Genomic DNA, 17780 nt, shown 5'->3' on the forward strand with positions numbered 1-17780 from the left:
GATATCGTAATACTTTACTTAAAGTATACCTACACATCTTGCCGAAGGGAACCAATTTAAGTCTTCACATGGTGGAGTAACAGGATATGCTAGCTTCTGTTATAATCTGTCGTGATTCGAAGGTTTAAAAAATCGAAGGCGCCTTAACTGCAATAAAATATCAGGTATCACGTTGTGGCAACGAATAGTGTTTAGGAATGGGCACACCATAGCCAAACACTATGGCGGCCGACGATGAAAAGGAGGTGTTTAGCGAGTGATGATGTTTCCCATTTCGCACCTGCGGGTTCCCACCCCAAATTCACAATTACAACGTTAACTGGATGCACTGGGGTCTATAAAAACAAGCTTAGGAAAATTTCTCGCCGATCTCTAGATCTCAGTCTAAGTCTCTCTAAATCTCTCCAAATCTATGTAAATCTAAAGATCTAAATATAGATCTAAGTCTCTCGCAATGTCTAGATCTCGCCGATCTCTAAATCTCTAAAGGCGGAGCAATGAGAACACATCGAGTGAGGGCAATCCAAACCGTTTACGCGGTTCGGAGTATGTATGATTTGAATCAAAGGCGCTCTCTTTCAATTTATATTTCGGTCAAAGATTTAGTTAGCGCAGGGCTGAGGACTTACTCAGAACGTTCTTTGTAACTTTTGACCTTTAAAGAAATGGCGCGACGTGACTGGTATGCTAAGTGATTTCGTTGAAAGGACAATGAACTACTCTGGGCAACAGAGTCGTAAGTTAAATTTGGCCGGCAGTGAAGTTAACTCTAGCGTCGGATTCAGCCTGGTCATTGGCATGAAACTTTAATCGATACAAAGAGGCGTTGGCGCTAGAATGATATTTCTGATTAGCGAAACAGTTCGCACTCACGTAGGTCGAATTCGCCATGCTTTTAACTCACCCAGCTATTCCTGATTAAATTGTATTGTTACAAGATAGCAGGCAGTGTCACTGAAAGCGAATAATTTCTGGATTAATCTTACGCTTGCAGAAGCATTGAACAAACCAGCAGAAAAGTGGAAGCCCTCACTATGAAAATTGTGTCACTAATAAATTATCTCACCATTAGATTTCAACGCTTGGACCGAATAAATTGAGTCCCTTTATTCATAGTAGTCGATATCGTAAACTAATTTGAAAAAAAAACTTTAGATACTTTCTGGGAATATTACTATAGCTTTCTAAACTTTGTAAATGAATATGTAGAAGATTTACTGCAAGGTCTTACAAATCAATAGTTTTTTTGTCTTGAGATGATTTCTGTGCTTGACCTCTTCGTTTTTTTTTTTTTTTTTGTACTCAGTTCTACATATTTTTTGAATGACTATAGAAACTCGCATTGGGAAGCGTGCTGCCCTTGCAAGTCCTACCCTACGCATTATAGAAACACGCAGGGCCTGCCTCCTCTGCTTTCACTATATGTAAATGTTATCCCCACTCCCTATCAGATAGGTAATAAATTATTTACTGGTGAGTTCTTAAAGGAAACAGGAAATGGAAAGGCAGTTTTTTTTTTCAAATATAGTTGAAACTACTTTACGGTGGTTTAAACTACTTCACCAGCACTTTTTTTTTCTGTGCAGGGGGATCGCACTGGGGTACTGGGCATGACGTTAGAGACATTTATATTTTTATTGCCGCGTGCCCTCGCATATTAGGATGATTTTCTAATAGAGTGATAGTTGTATTGCTTAGTAAGTTAATGGAGAATAAAGCGCCGCGTTTCTTTTGCTAATGGGTCAAATGTTTGCATACAAATCTTATCATGTATGGGCCGACCTTAATAATGGCGTTATTAAGGCTTGCGAGCGACAGTATGGTAGAACTTGCGTGAAGAACGGACGGCCACTTAAAAAGCAGGTTGACTTCAATAAAAACAAGCTCAGCTTACTGACATAACCAACTAACCTCGGAGGACGCGTTGAGCCCTGCGTGCTGCTCTTAATACGGTGGTAGGTATTTAAAGACAGCAGCACAAGAGGCTCAAGCGATATTGCCTGAACTCTAGCGTCAAGTGCCTTAATGCCCTGCCAACCTTCTACTTCCTCTTTCTGTTCTTGCCTTTCGCATTCACCTTTCTCTTTTCTTCTTTTCATCCCATTTTCTCTTTCTCAGCAGTAGCAAACTAGGCAAGGGCTTGGTTAGCATTCCTTCTTGAACCTTTCCATTCCTTCCTCCTTTCTTTTCTTCTTTGTCCCTTTTTTCTTTCTTTCTTTCTTTTGTCCTTTTCTTTTCTTTTCTTTCTTTCGTTCTTCCCTTTCTTTTCTTTCTTTCGTTCTTCCCTTTCTTTTCTTTTTTTCGATCTTTCCTTTCTTTCTTTCTTTCTTTCTTTCTTTCTTTCTTTCTTTCTTTCTTTCCTTCCTTCCTTTCTTCCTTCCTTCCTTCCTTCCTTCCTTCCTTCCTTCCTTCCTTCCTTCGTTCGTTCCTTTCTCCCTTTCCTTCTTTCTTTCTTTTTTTCTTTCGACCTTTCTTCCTTTCTTTCTTTCTTTCTTTCTTTCTTTATTTCTTTCTCTGTCTTTCTGTGTTTGTTTGTTTCTTTCTTTTAGCCCCTGCGTGCCTTCCCAAGCCATATTCGCGCGTGTATTCGTTATTAAGTGTTACAGCGGAAGAGTGCTTCATCCGCACACCGCACACGCACAATGGCGCAGGCATGCCCGGGCACCCCGTGCGAGCAGTACCCGCACTGCATCAAGGCCGCGCCGGGGTACTGGATCGAGTGCGCCGGTCCCAAGAAGGAGGAAGACGCGCTGCTCCAGGACCCTGCGGACACCGGCACCAACGGCGGCGTCGTTGGCGGCGGGGCCAACGGCTGCGGCCTGCCGCCAAACGTGTCCGGAGGCCTGGAGCTCGTCTCCCGCGACGAGGACACCTACGAGAGGCACTTCTACGGCAAAGAGCACTGGAACTACTTCACCAACGACGAGTCCCTGGGGCCCGTCATCATGAGCCTCAGGCAGGAGAACATCAACAACAGGGACCAGTTCAGGTGCGTCCCACCTCGGTCGCATGAACAGAAATCCTCTGACGGACCGGACGATACTCCTAACAGCGAACCTAGTTTGCCCTTCGCGCTTACAGAAAAGGAGTAATTGTACGAGCGTACCGACAGATGGGATTATCAGAACGAAAAGCACCGACAATTTTTTTCTAGACCGCAGCTGTCTACAAATAGCACCAGTGCTGGTAGCATGCCGTACCACAGCGGCCCTAGTTTGCCATAGTCTGAAAACGCCTATGGAACACCACATGTGTGAAACGCATAGCTGTCGCGAGACGAACACCCACGCCCACTGTAAGTTCAAGTTCAATGTCCTCTCAAAAACCACAGGTCTTTTTTTGTTTGTAGCTTTATCGCATATATGTAGACAAAGATCCTTTTCTCGCGAAAAAATTCTAAGCGGGCCGGTGATGTCGTTTCCAAACCCAAACACTATATAGACTGGGGCTGACTTCGTGGTGGTTCTCACTGGGCAGGTATTAGCGGAGAGGGATGAGAAGAGAAGGGCAGGCCCATATTATTCGTGTCCGGCCATGGCCTGACACCTTTAACAGAAACAAGAAAAAATGGGCAGGTTTCGGATTAATAGCCATGGTTGTCTGCATGCCAGCTGCGGGTGTTTGCTTGTGAGCGCGCCACAGCCAGACAAATGCTCCGGACCTCCTCCCAGCGGGCATGTCCGATGCACACGGGGAAACGGGCATGTGAAGATCTCCGAAGACCGTCCTTCACGGCATCAAGTTACGTGCCGGGGTGGCCGCATGAAGGAGAGAGTATAGAGGTTCATTTCTGCGGCTGGGCGAGTCAGACAAGCGTCGATTTTGGTGACCAGCGGGGCGTTTCCACCGACTCGTACCTGGAATGCGAAGTCATGAAGGGGTTTATGAAGGTGATGCAAAAAAGTGGGGCTGGGAAACGGTGCGAACTGCTCGTCCAGCAGCAGTACAGTCGAACTCTGTTATGACAAAGTAGTGTCGGGGCAGCAAATTAGTTCGTTACATTCAATATTTGTTGTAACAGTACAGGTAAAAATAGGCTCTAAGAAGTCGAAAATATGGGTCGCGCAAAAATACTTGTTACAAAAATGTATTTTTTCAGGCCTCGAATCCACTATAAAAAAGGTAACCCTGACGTTTCTCCTTGTTGCCTGTCAACCTCAATGAACCAGAGCATGAGTACATGAAATTACAACAGAACAAAGTTTACTTGACAAAACGGACCTGCGCCCTTGTTTTTTTTTTTTTTTTTTAACGAAGGATGTGAGCTTCTTCCGGTGGCTACTCGCAGCACTGAGCAGGATGAAGTTCTCCACAGTGTCTATGAACAAAGGACCTTTACACTTGTGTAGCTATGGACGACGGAATTTTTTTTTTTTTAAGTAGCTTCTCAGACTCTAGCTCAAATATTTCTTCGTTATATGCAATATCGCGCGCGGTTCTCGCGGTTTAAGTTTTGTTAGAAAATAGTAAGCGTCATTGAAATAAAGCCTGACCAACCAAAGTTTGTATTCAGTTCGCTATAGCCGATATGTCGCTATATCAGTGTTCGTTATAACAAGGTTCAACTGAAGATATCTGTGAGTGTATATGGGGTGTACATTTAACACAGTGCGTGCTCTTTCCGAGGTATTTCGGTGAGGTGCTGTTCACAAAAAAGTTCCCCTCGAACTCTCTGCACGATAACCGTCGCTTACGAAATGAAGTTAATGAATGTAACGCCCGCCGCGATGAATGGTTCGAATTAAATTATGTGCTGTGTTCGCATTAAAAGCTTCCTGATTGCGCCTAATATACAAAAAGTACGCGAAAACTTGTTCCGTATGCTCGGTCTGGGCTACATTGCACCCCACTGCTGAGCCGCGCCCTAATGCGGACGAGACAAGTAGCGAAGGCGAAAGACAACAATTACGATCAGGCTCGGAATTTATAAGGAACGAAAGAGAAGGAGAGAAAAAGAGGGAGAGAAGAAAAAGAAAGGACGTGCAGCTCATCCACGCAGCGGGGAAGAAACGGTTCCTGGCAATCGGGTAGCGTTTGAGCCGAAATTTTGGAACGGGGACAGGCTTTTTCGTGCACCAAATAAATCCGAATGTAGGTAGAATGTTGTAGAGAGCCTGGCAGGGACACGAAGACGAGAGAAGTGTTACCTCTCCAAGGTTATCTACATAATGAAGCCTCGGGGCTGGACCTCCACTCGATGCTTTTGTCGTTAAGCCATTGTTCTCGCGTGGGTCAACTCGCTTCCGTTTTCAAAACTAGTGAATTTTCCAGTGAGCAAGCGAGCAAAAAAAAAAAAAAAAAAAGAGAGAGAGAGAGAGAGAGAGAAACCGGTGTCTAAGCAGGACACGTGTCCTATCCTAATACGCATGTCTCGTGATGTGATGTAATATCATAAAATGATGTCCCAATGTCCTCTCAGTCATTTGCTGTTTACTTGGTATTCTGATCAGTAAAATTTGTGGACCCGAGCGGCTAGGTTAATGTTACCCAGAGAGCGCAACAAAATAAATAAATAAATAAATAAATAAATAAATAAATAAATAAATAAATAAATAAATAAATAAATAAATAAATCAATAAATGAATTAATAAACAAGCCAGCTACTACAAATTGGGACACACATTCTAACACCGCAAGTAATTGAATCAAGCTAAAAAATGTTACAGGAAACACAAGAAATGGAGCGGGTATAAGGATCAGGCGCTAAGCGGTGGAAGAGGAGGAGGAGGTGTGAATTTCATTAGGGCGAACTTTCGGTGCTGACGGAGCTCCGTCCAAACACGTCCGCATGAAGAAAACTTCTCCAAACTCAGCCCTCGAAATGCCAATTCTAGCATAGGGGAAAATAGCGTTTGAAGGGCAGATAGGAGGACTGCAAAAAATAACTTGCTCGCTGACCACAATAATTGAAAATTTCCACCTACGACTGTCGCGGTGAACAGTTCTCTGCGAGGCCGGATCGTGTAAAAAAAGACAGTATCGCCGCAGTTATTCGGATATCCCTCTATAAAACCGCACCGACGACGATCCCTAGCACACTCTTTAACCGCTCTATCACCCCCTTTCACCCATTTGTAAACTGATTTTCAGCAATAGTCCGTATCTGGCTGGTGGCGACGAGTTTTAGCTGCTGCGGTATGTGCAGATTCGAGTGTGATCGATGTCCATCGTGAAGGCTTTCAATGCCTGCCCCAGAAGGAATGCTTACGTGCCCTAGTAATTACTTTATGCATTAGATTTTTGTCAAACGTACAATTTCAAGGTAACAGCTTCATTTAACCTCGATTTCTTGAGTCGTTTAGAACGGGAGAACGCCTTAGCTTGCCCTTAGGTTATCATTATTGACGGCGAGTGATGTCATTCATGTCGCCCATTTCACCGCTGGTGGCTGAACTTTTAACTTAGGTCATAGTCATTACCATACCACTTAAAAGCCATGCCCAGAGCCTACTAATATTTCCGCGCTTCTAGAAAAGAAGCACCCGTATGACAATCTAAGTGTCGGCAAATAAGTGACGTTCAACTGCGTGAAATTTGTTATCCTCTTCTAGAAAATTATCTTGCGTGCTGAATTAAATTGGGCAAAGTATATATGAACAAACTATTTTTCGTTGGCCCTGGAGTTTATTCATTTCAAGATTCAATTAATTCCGACCACGGAATGTGGTGAAAGATGTGTTAACACGCGCATATAGACATACGCACGCATATGCACACATACGCAAACGTGCTCCCCACACGCACGCACCCACGCACACACACACACTGACGCACACACGCACACAAACGCACACGCGCACAAGCACGCTGGCACACGCGCACCCACGTTGGGGGCAAGCGAGATGAGAGTCGCTGTATTTTGGAATCGTTATCTCCATCCCGCTCACCATTCCCCATTCTCTTGTTCGTGAGAAGGTAAACATGAAGACGATTAGGACTATGCGTCTTCACATACTCCCATAGAAAAAAAATTGAGGAAACATGCATGGTGTTCTAAGATACAATCCTCGTTATTGAACATACTGGCGGCATATGAGAGATTGATAAGAAACGAGTGAAGCAGCAAAGTTAGCGCACAGTCCCGAATGCTGTTCGGAGTCCACCGTTTCGCTTTAGACGGGGGTAATTTGTCAAACAAGGCGAAGTCGTGGCCGAGGAACTACTTAACGCACACACGTGCGCACGTAGGGTCTAACGTTTCTCTGTAGCCAATCACACTCGACATCCTGTAATAGAACTGCCAACTGTATTGGATCAATTGTATTAAAGTCTTAAACCACCCCGGGTGCCTTTTTTTTTTCCTGAGTGAAGAATGATATGACCACGTACGTAACTCCTTTACGGGGTAAGGAAAGCGTAATAGAGAAGAAAACAATGGGGTTGCAACGAGGAAGTCGCCTGACGACCATTAGGCACGGACCCTTAATTTCGGACTACTTAGGGCGACCCTGCGACCGGCGGCTTTATTCGGGAAATTCGCGCGGGAGTTGGCACAATGTCGCGCACAAGGTCCGCTTCCCCGACACGCTTCCGTTTCTAGGCGGCCTTATCTCGGAACAATCTAAGCCGCCAGCAGGTCCCCCGAGGCGGGCATTTCAGACGCCCGCCGCAAGCCGTTTATTGATGAGGCATCTTCGATTCGCCAGAGTGTGGCAAGGCGGAGGAAGGAGTCGCGGTGATTCATTTTTTATTTCCTGCTTTGGGCGACCGTGTGACGACAGGAGCGACACGAACGACGGAGGTGAGAAACGAGGGAGAATCACAAGGGCGAAAAGGAGGCTAAAGTAGCGCGGCGGAGTAGACATTGATCCGCCGACCTGAGTGGACGCCGTTGAGCGCAGAAGCAAACACGCTACGCCCATCGCGTCATTGACAGCCGGCCCCAAGGCGGCGTATCGATAAGCTAAGGCGAGTGGTCGGGCTGGTCGGAGTAGCGGACGCGTTGGTGCGTGTACAAATGCGCCGACGCCCGTGAGAGAAACGGCTAAAACAAAGAGGTGTGAGAAGAATAGGTGCAGTGTTGAGGGTTGAGGGGAGAGCGGTCGGTAACAGGCGTGTTCACGTCATCGCCGCCGCTTTGAGTCAGCGCGTGAACGACGGGACCAGCGATGTGGGTCGATGAGGTGGGTCAACCCTTTGAGCGACACGGGCTAACAACGGGTTCCGGGAAAGGTGGTTATAATAGGAGATTGTCCGCCTCGCGAGAGGAGAATTCGCGGAAGAGGTTGATAGTGGCGTGGCGAGGAGGTGGGCAAAATGGAGATCCAGACTGCTGGCCGGCCGAATAGCCTTGTGCAATTCGGTCGCAGCTGTTGCGCGTGCCGCCTTGGTCGTCCGAGAAAGAGAGAGACGGCCGCTGCTCCTCATCCTGCGTCAGAACCGAGACGGGACGACGAGCAACAGCGGGGAGGAAAGTGCATCTCTCCGGCTCGGCTGTCAGCCGCAGACGCGCTTCTTCGTTCTAAGAGCTTTTCTTACACCACTCTATTTGGCGCCCACCGCTGCCCCACATTAGCACGGGGGAACAAGTGCCTTTGCTTTGCTTGCGGGAAAAAAAGGCTCTTCTCTCACGGTCCAACCCCGTGAATCTCCGCGTGTGTGCGCGCTTCCCCAGGACGAGCTAGATCAATGCCGGCCTTTCTTTTATTTCTGCCGTGTGTGTTTTCTGCGGTGCAACGGAAAGCGGTATCGACAGCTGGGTTCGCACAGACCTTCTTCGCGTGGCGCTAATTAAAGCGCCGCTCGTGCATGGAGAAGCATGAACTGATTGTGGAAAGAGATCGGGAGAGGGACAAGGGTGTGTGGGTGGAGGAGAGCAGCCTAATCGATTCGTTTAGGCCTGGCGCTCCTTCTTTCCCCTGGTTTTCTTTCCATCTCATTGCCGTCGCCAGCCGACAACTGTGCGGGCTAAGTTCTAGCGAGTGCGAATTCGAGTTTGAGCGTCGTTCACCCAACCATTTCGCCAGCTTTTTTTTTGTCCGTTTTCAGCGTTACGAGAAGTTCGAAGGCGTGGGCTTTCATTCAGATGGCCACTCGCCAGCCTATCCTCACACTCGGAACTCACGAAGTTGAGTGTAATAATTATAGTCCTACCGCGTACTCCTATGCTAAACACAACGACACTTCGGTATACTCGTCGTTCGAAGGGGAGATCTTGTCGACTAGGGGGTGAACCAAAGACATATCTCAGGTATAAGCTTTCCGCGGATTTCAGGTGTGGATTCGGGTATACTTGTTGATGGTTTAGACCCCGCGAAGTTTCCACGTACTTTTTCGTACCGTTTATGCATGAACATAGAATTCCTAAAAGCGCCCGACCTGTTTCTCTGGGTGGGCCGCACCTGCGACGGGGGAGAGCGTGACGTCATCGACGGATCGCCACCGCATAGGACTCTGAGAGGAGGGCGCCGTGTGCAACAGGCTGATTTCGTGCGGCGGTAAGAGTTAGTCTTCGTGTGAGTGCGTTACGTGAAGGGGCATAAAAAGCCACCGACGGTTCAATGAACGGCAGTTTGATTAGTCAGTAGTGGCTGTCGGACATCTCGAAGCAGCGCAAACTCGAGACGTACACACGGAGAAAAATGTAAACAGGCCACAGTGCTGCGGTCTGTCTACTTTCGTCTTTCGCGTTCTTGTGTCCGTGTAGAGTTTGCACTAAATCAAGATGTTCAATTTCCAACAAACGTGTCTTAATAGAAGCAGTTGAAAAAAGCGAAAGCGACTCAGCAGAATACAAAGAAGCAGCACAAGCAAATCGAGCAGTCTTAAAAGTACTGCAAAAACAAATCATTTCTTCCGCATCTATCATGAGCATGCAACAGATTGTCATTATATTTATTCTGCTCCTGAATATTACCAGCCTTTATAGCAAGCCTCCCTGTAGCAGGTGTCAAGGTTTAGTCTTAATGTGGTTAGGAGCAAAAAAAAAAAGAGTAGTTTTATTGCAAAATCCACACTCTTACAAGGTCACGTGAGTCCCTTTTACCACGACGCAGTCAGGCGACCGATCGTCGCAATGAAATGTACTATTATGAGCAATATAAAAGGAAACACAGGAACGCGCGGCAAACAGCCTCGAAACAGGCGCTGAGCGATACGCGGATGGCGCTGTGAAAAACAAATGGGGAAATGAGGGCGCTCTTCCACTAACTGTTGGCACTCCCGCCACGCTGGAATTTTTACAAAGCAGCAGCTTACATCATTTCGCAGGTAATATGATATCGACCGACAGCCGATAAGACTCACGGCGGGAATGGGAACAGTTAATACAACAGCGTCCCCCTTTCCACTTTGTTTCCGAAGGCGGCCGCTGCGTATCACGCATATCTGGGTCTGAGGGTGTTTTCTACGCGTTCCTGTGTTCCCTTTCATATTGCTCATAATAGTACAAGCCAGGTGAAAGAGCAAGCTTAGCATACGACATGACTTGAATAGAAGTGACCTGCGCTCCTAGGTCCCGTATAACCAGCATGCAGCTTCACATTGCGTGATGGAATGTTATCGTTGGGTGGGCGCGGTCAACGATCTCCGGTTCCTGATGCCTGTGTCGTGCACGCGCGGAAAGATTTTCACTCGAGTCAGGCAAACAACGCACGATGTGTCCATAGCACGCCACCTTTGCGTCCCCTCTACATCACAGGTCCATTTACGCCGAGCGTCGGGACTGGAGCCGGTAATCTCGTTTGCGGCAGTTTAAGGTAGCTCCATTGCTTCACAACCACCCCCACCCCCTTCAGTCTCTCTGTTTAGACACTCCCCACAATCAACCCCATTACCGCTTCTGACCGCTGGCTATTGAAGACGGTTGAATGGAAAGCGCGGTTTTCTAAAACGTAATGCCTGCAAAGCAAAGGGCTTGCCTACCAGCGCCGGCAGCGTTGAGTGACGACGACACGACCCTGTTGGTGGCTATCGTTAACGCTCGTCAGCCTCGTTAGAGAGCGTCCTGAGGACATCTTGAGGACATCCTGACGGCGGCGTAGGCGCGTGAAGAGATGGGTGGATCCATTGACGCTTATTTGCCGGCCCAAAATAGGAGCTGCACTTAGGGCCCCCTGTCTGCGTGAATGCGGCGTAATTGGAATCGGGTTCATTTGAATTGGCAGCGACAGAATGATCTGCCCCTAACGTGACCGGGAGAGGGGAAAATTGGCGCCATCCAGTTAATTACTCGCATCTGTCCCTGGGCCACGCGCCGTCACCTGATTAGGGCAACCAGACTGCACGTTCAAAATGTGTGCAGGAGGAAGGGCAGTTATAATTACGTTAAAGCACTCGAAAACCCACGTATACTCTCACTATCGATTTCGTGATACGTTTGAGGGTTAGGTTTGCCGAATGGCTAGCCGAATAGGAATGAAGTATGCCTTGTCTCGCATATTCCACCGGTTGAGATCGGGCGGTAATCAGTTGCTGCCGAAATAATTGCTTTGATACTCGCTTAGCTCATGATGGCCGATTGGATCGTTTGTATGTAGGTCCTTTAGCTTAACTTAGCGCTACAATCTACGTCAGGGGTTGCGCGATGTACTCCAGAGCCCCAAGAACGTAAAATTACAATGGTACTAAGCTCGTTTCAAGCAGATAGCTCAGGTTGTCGCCTCAGAAGGGCTAGGGGACAAGAAAGTGGGCCTGCGCCCCCTGCAAAGGGTGCACCACCGCAGATAAGGGGTTATAACAGTGAAGCCGGCTTTGGAACCTGTTCGAGTGAGATCACAGAAGGCGCAAGCGTATGCACATCTCTTACTATACCATTTCAAGTGTGCTGGTCTATTTGGTGTTCTAAAACGCAAAAAAAATGTAGCAGCTTACAATAGTGGTACAAGGCTGGAGAAACAGCATAGCAGGGAGTCGACCTAGCGTGTTACCCCTTGCATCAGCGGTCGGCGTGGTTGACACACTGCAACAGACCTTGTAAAATACGGTTAAACTTGACCTCACCCCTTAGCGTTTATCTTAGCCTAGTAAGAACATCGGAAAGCCTAGCAGATGTAGCAAAACTTAGCATCACCGGAAGAAACTAGGTCGACCCCCAGCTCCGCTGTTCTTTTTGCAACTTAACACTTTTTTCATACCAGTTCAACACCCTAAACAAAGCCAAACGTATTGCAGTAGGTCAACACCCTCCTCGCCAAAAGGTCTTTTTAATTTTAAAGGTTCAACTTGATATTTCACGTGCCAAAGCTAAACTTTGGCATAGGGCGTACCGTATAAGGAAACGAGCGATCATTGCGGACGCAGAATTTTTCTTTTTTGCTCTTGAACATTTCTTACGGGTAGAGGAGGGTATGAAGATGTCTTGTTCTTTACAGAGAAATGATAGCCTTATTCAATAAACGGCTGAACCCCTTTTCCATACCCTTTCAACACCCTAAAAAAAACCAAGGGTGTTGAAGTGACCAACACCTTTTTTTCACATAAAAAGGGTGTACAGCTGGGAAAAAGGTGTTGAGATTCAAGAAAAAGGGTGTAATCAGCTTCCAACACCGTTTTTTCACTTATTCTACAGCCTTTTTGCGCAAAAAGGGTGTAAGAAAGTTTAGTGTGTAGTTTATTCCACTTTGTTTCCAGATTACGAAAGAACTTGGAGTTGCGAATAGCTAACCGATACAACTGGTGTGTACTGAAAAAACAAAAACTGAGTATATTTTTCCTAATACATCCTGTTGAGGCCCAGGCATATCATAAACATCCTTATAAATATCTAGTCTCTTGTTCTGCCTGAAAGGAAGTTCATTAAACCATTTCATATTTCTTTTTTTATTATGTTTGCTCACGTTCCTGTCAATTCTTGAATACGCCAAATTTGGATGCGGAAGAACGTCAACTTTTTCTACGCATTTAGCCGATATCCTCATTCGCATACATTGTGTACGCCCGATGCAGCAAAGCATAAATGTGGTGCGCAGTCGTCTGCGAACAGTCGCCAACTACGAACTCTGTTCTGCCACGCACGCTTCCCCGAAAGTCACGTTTCTCCTCCGCCGTCATGGTTGGCCCAGAACCGAGTCCCGGCCGCACGCTGTCCAAGTCCTACAACAAAGTCCGCCGCTGTTGCGCGCTTCATTAGTGGAGGGCAACTCGGTAACGGAAATCAATTACAATCGCATCGGTGACGGGTACGGTGGCGTGCTCGGGCCACACCACAGTCTCCCTTCTCTCAAGACCAGCCAGATGTGGGCTGTGACACTGGGCCTGTGAACCGACGTACCGTTTTTTCGGATGAGAGGTGCTTTGCTCGGCAAGGAGTTCAGGGAGGCTTGCTGTTTTGTGAGAGCTTACCAATATACGCGATTACTTGTATTTTTTATGCGTCGATGCTCGGGAACACGTCCTTTAAACAATTTCGGCATCCAGTGGCTGCTGAACAACCCCAACGAAAAGGGGTGGGCAGTTAATCAAATGTGCGTGCTTTATTGTAATGCATAACAGACTTCAGCAGAGCAGAATTTTGTTTCGGCGTAGGCCTTGATGTCCCGAGGCGGGAGACACTTATGGGCAGATAAATAAGCATACAAACTATCGTTGTCCTGCTGATAAATATTTGCTGTTATCGTGTGCCCTCTGGCATACTCTCCTCCAGCAGGTCTAGTCTTCTCCTCCGTTTGCGTTACGCATTGCTCGTTCACTTGTCGTTTCATTGTCATCATCATCATCATCGCCGTCATCATTATTGCTGTCGTCCTCGTTATCGTCGACGTCTTCAACACCGGCCCGTTTGTAAGCACTGCGGGACGAAGGCCTTTTGCGATGCCCTGTTTCATTCTTTGCCTCCGAATTTTCTGATTTCATCATTGATAGAGTTGCTTACCTTCCTGTGTTCTCGCTCACTTGTTCGGCTGTTTTCTGGGTTGCTTGTTCCAATCCTCGCTAGTTCGCAGTTCGCTAGTTCGCTTTGCACTTCTAAACCTATAGTTATCACAAGCGAAGGGAAAGGCTATGCGCGGAGCGATTCGTGAAAGTTTTCCTTTGCTTGGGATCTCACAGCCTGCCGTAACGCCGTATCTACTGGATTGGATTGGATTCGTCCTTTTGCTCGCGCTGAAGGGCACGCACACGCAGTCCAGCCGGCGCGCGATCGATGGCGAGACTGAGAGACCAAGCGCCGGCGAAGCAGTCGTTAAATCCCCGCCTAGTCACGTAGTACAACAGCGGGAAGGATCAGAGCGAACAAAGCAATAAAAATGGTGTAAATGCCTCTTTCATAGGAATCGATAAAACACGAAAATGAAATGTGCCTTCACAGGAGCACTTACACGTTTATTGGGCATCCACATGAACTTGCACATCGCTTTTTATATTACGTCGGTATCGCATCGTTAGACGCATCAACGTTAGACACTGGATTGCACGCGCCGGAACATTCCGTAATTCCCAGTGAAACCACAGCTCCTCGAAAACCGTGCGAACGAAACTGAACCGAAACCGAAAGCAGCAGGTAGCGGAGGGTGCCTGAATTCACCCGCGTCCCGCGTAGACGAAGACGCTGGCATCGAGGCGCCAACTGTCGGCGCTCATTAGCGTAATGATGAACTACTTCGCGTTGCCTCTCCTATAGACGTGTGCACGATCTCAATGATGGGGGTAGTGGAAAGATATAAGGCGCGTTCGTAAACGTTCTTGCGCTTGAATTCATAGAGCAGTTGGCGCAGCGCTATGCACCTCCCGTTGCGGGGAGAGAGCTCGTGCTTCGAATCCGGGCGGAGCCGCGTCAACGGAACTTTTACTGGTGATGTCATTTCCGTGACGGATATGATTCCGGTGAGATCTTGGTGTACCCGGGAATAAAACACTTTGTTATTAAAAAAGAAAGGCGCAGCTTATGCGCCGGCATAGAAAATGTCGTCTAGTAGAGCTTTCTCTCTGAAAAAGAACGTGACGTTCGTTTTTTATGCGAACCGGCCTCCCTACATTGCGTCAGGGCCGACAAAGAGCGATTGTGGTCGTAGAACCTGCCCGCGGAAGCTCAAATGTCTTAGTGGCACTTTGGGGCAGACAAAAGGTGCATGTATACTCTTTTCAGAACATCATCTTCGTTTTGAGAAAACCATAAGTAGTCTTTCCTGCAGCGCGCTATGCAGCGACAATAAAGACCATCAATGAGGTGTAGAAAGTTTCGATTTAAGTTTATGTGGAAGGAAATTGAAATTCGTGACCGTGTTTACTGGGCTTGGTTTCTGGCCCCAGAATTCAGCCTTTTTCGATTGCCATCGGGAAGTGACATTTTACTGTACTTTGGTAAGGAGACGTGCTTGTATCTTCCCTAACAGCGCGCACACACGAAGACTAAGGCAAAGAAGGGGACAGGACGAACGCTGATGCAGCCAGTGAAGAGGGTAGGTTGCCTCGACCGAGTTTCCGCCATCGATGAATGACGATAAACGTTTACGCATCGCACAACCTGGTTGAAATACTCTAATAATGGGGAACACTACAGTCTAGTCACTGCTGATTATTCTGATGGCTCAGGTATTAGTTCCGTTTTGTTAAAAAATAAGCAAAAAATTGCAGGGAAAACTTCAGTCATGTCACCTTGATAACCTAACGCGTGGGTACGAGCTAGTTGGTATTCCATTATAAGACTTTCAAGCGCCAAAAAAATTAGACAAAGGGCGTAAAGGACAGAGATGTGCACATAAAAGACGGAGCGCATATCTCCGTCCATGATATTTTTTTTTGTCTAAATATTTGGCGCTTAAAAGTCATACCCTTAATAACGCATCTTGCAGATTATTGATTCATTGTAGGGTTTAACGCGCCAACGCAACGCAGGCGATGAGGCGCGCCGTAGTGGAGGACTCCCGAATAATTTTGACCACCCGGGGATATTTAACGTGCGCCGAGATCTCTACACACGGGCGTTTTAGATTTTAGCCTCCATCAGAAAAGCGGCCACCGCGGCCGGGAATCGAACCCGCGACCTCGTGCTCAGCAGCACGACGCCTTAGCCACGGGGCCACCGCGGCGGACTGAGCATGAAATTACTACTAATCTTTTTTGTTCGAGACGGAAGTTCCTGTATGACGAGTTCGGTGTCGCCACAAGTAAACGTCACAAAAGCGAACGGTCACCTTTGATTAAAACAAAGGGAAAATCAGTGCGTACATCCTTAAACCTGCTTGAAACGCGTTGAGGTAAATAGGTTTAGTATTCTAGTTTACGACATATCAACGAAACTAATGGAGAGCTGAAATTTTTCTTGAGCGGAACCTGTCTTCCATAGACATGCAGAACTGGGGCTGTGGAAATGCAAGAGAACGTGCAGTAAATTGTTCCGGGCATGCGCACTTGCATCGGCACTCTCGCAGGCTTACCGGAGGCCAAGACACAAACGCTCGATGTTAAAATTCCTGCAATAACCTCGATAGAACTAGACGAACGCCGTCGCAATACAAGCATCAACCGAACCATCGTTAAACGCAATTGTGTGCCCACAGGGCACAGGATGCACCGTCGACGTTCGATACACCTCCCCGGATCGTTCACTTTAAGATAATGGTGTCTTCTGACTCTCGTTTAGGAGAAGTGCGTGGTCAGGAGGTCTCGTTGGTCGCCGCCAGCTGGAAACGAGAATTCAGGAGAAGCAACCAAAAATGCCCCTACAAACGGAGACTGTTATCGGCACCCGTAACGAGCATGCAATCGCGTGACAGCTGCTTAAATTGGTCCTCAATTTGTTTCTAAATGCTCACCTCACCTGCGGGAACAGCAGGGACCGTTAGCGTTCGCGTTTCTTCTACCCGTTTTCCTAACTGCTCCCCGATCGTTCCGTAAGACGTAGCTCTGGGAAACGAAAATCAATCGAAACTGCGCGCGGTTCGCGCTGTCGCGACATCGGGTGCGTAAAGCATTAACGAGAAGTAAAGAAAGCGGCCATTAACTGGTGTACCACCGAAAGGGAACTTTACAGCGCAGGCACGGAGACTGCGAAGAAAGCTGAGGTTGCGGCCTTTAAGGAAGCTATTCATTCTTGGTGCGGTGGAGTCATCGATTTCGAAGAGAATTGCGGCGCGAATCGATCGGGGACATGTCGGAGTATCGGCTGTTCGATGTCCCCAGGACCAGCTGGCTAGGAATGTTGGGTCTCGCGTCCCCTGGGGCTACCATCTGTGAACCTCAGTTTGTATCGATTTCCTTTTAATTTCATTGAACGTTTTTAAGGGCGTGAAGGTATTGTAGGCATACTAACAACTACTTTTGGATAATAGTGTTGGACACGCAGAAAAAAAATTCTTCGGCAACCCTAATTATGCTCCTGTGCTATAAGGGCTAAAGCCTCCTGATACACATAAAAACCTTATCTTCTGCTCCATTGTATTTGCGTCTCTTTCTTGGCTTTCGTTTCCTCGCTTTCTGAATCGAATTATATCAACAAGAAGACTGCTAACATCCACCACAGCTTCTCCAAAATCAGAATTCTGCGCAGCTAGGGTGTCTCTGTTCTATTCACGAACCATCACGTTCCTGCGTCACGCGCCGCCAGTTGTTCGAAACTGTTCAACCGCTGCCAACGTGCGGAGTGAGTGAGTGACAACGTTTATTTGTCCATAGATGTGAGTCAGGGAAGGGAACTCTTTATGAGAGCCCCCCTCCCCCCTCAGTCAGCAGCCATAAGTGAGCTATGGTTGTAATGAACCCGGCTACTATGCATTACGAACTATCCTATACGAACTATAGTATGTTTTGTTTTTACCCTTTACAGCCGCGATCATTTTCTGTCCCCGACAACTGCAACGACATTCTTGTCGTTGTAGTGGTCGGGTACAGAAAATGGTAGGTG

The 17780-nt window shown here is 47.3% G+C and overlaps 1 protein-coding gene across 1 annotated transcript in view; it reads left to right on the forward strand.

Moving 5' to 3' along the window:
- Positions 1–17780, forward strand: part of Rsh (Rap GTPase activating protein radish) — a 321267-nt gene that overhangs the window by 104788 nt on the left and 198699 nt on the right. Inside the window, exon 4 of the mRNA XM_077707586.1 lies at positions 2652–2989. Coding sequence (XP_077563712.1) covers positions 2652–2989 — 338 coding nt within the window. The remainder of the gene's footprint in view (positions 1–2651; positions 2990–17780) is intronic.

The sequence above is a fragment of the Haemaphysalis longicornis genome, unplaced genomic scaffold, assembly GCF_048455015.1.
Source record: "Haemaphysalis longicornis isolate Haplotype H1 unplaced genomic scaffold, Haemaphysalis longicornis Haplotype H1 scaffold_4, whole genome shotgun sequence".
In the NCBI taxonomy this organism is placed as follows: Eukaryota; Metazoa; Arthropoda; class Arachnida; order Ixodida; family Ixodidae; genus Haemaphysalis; species Haemaphysalis longicornis.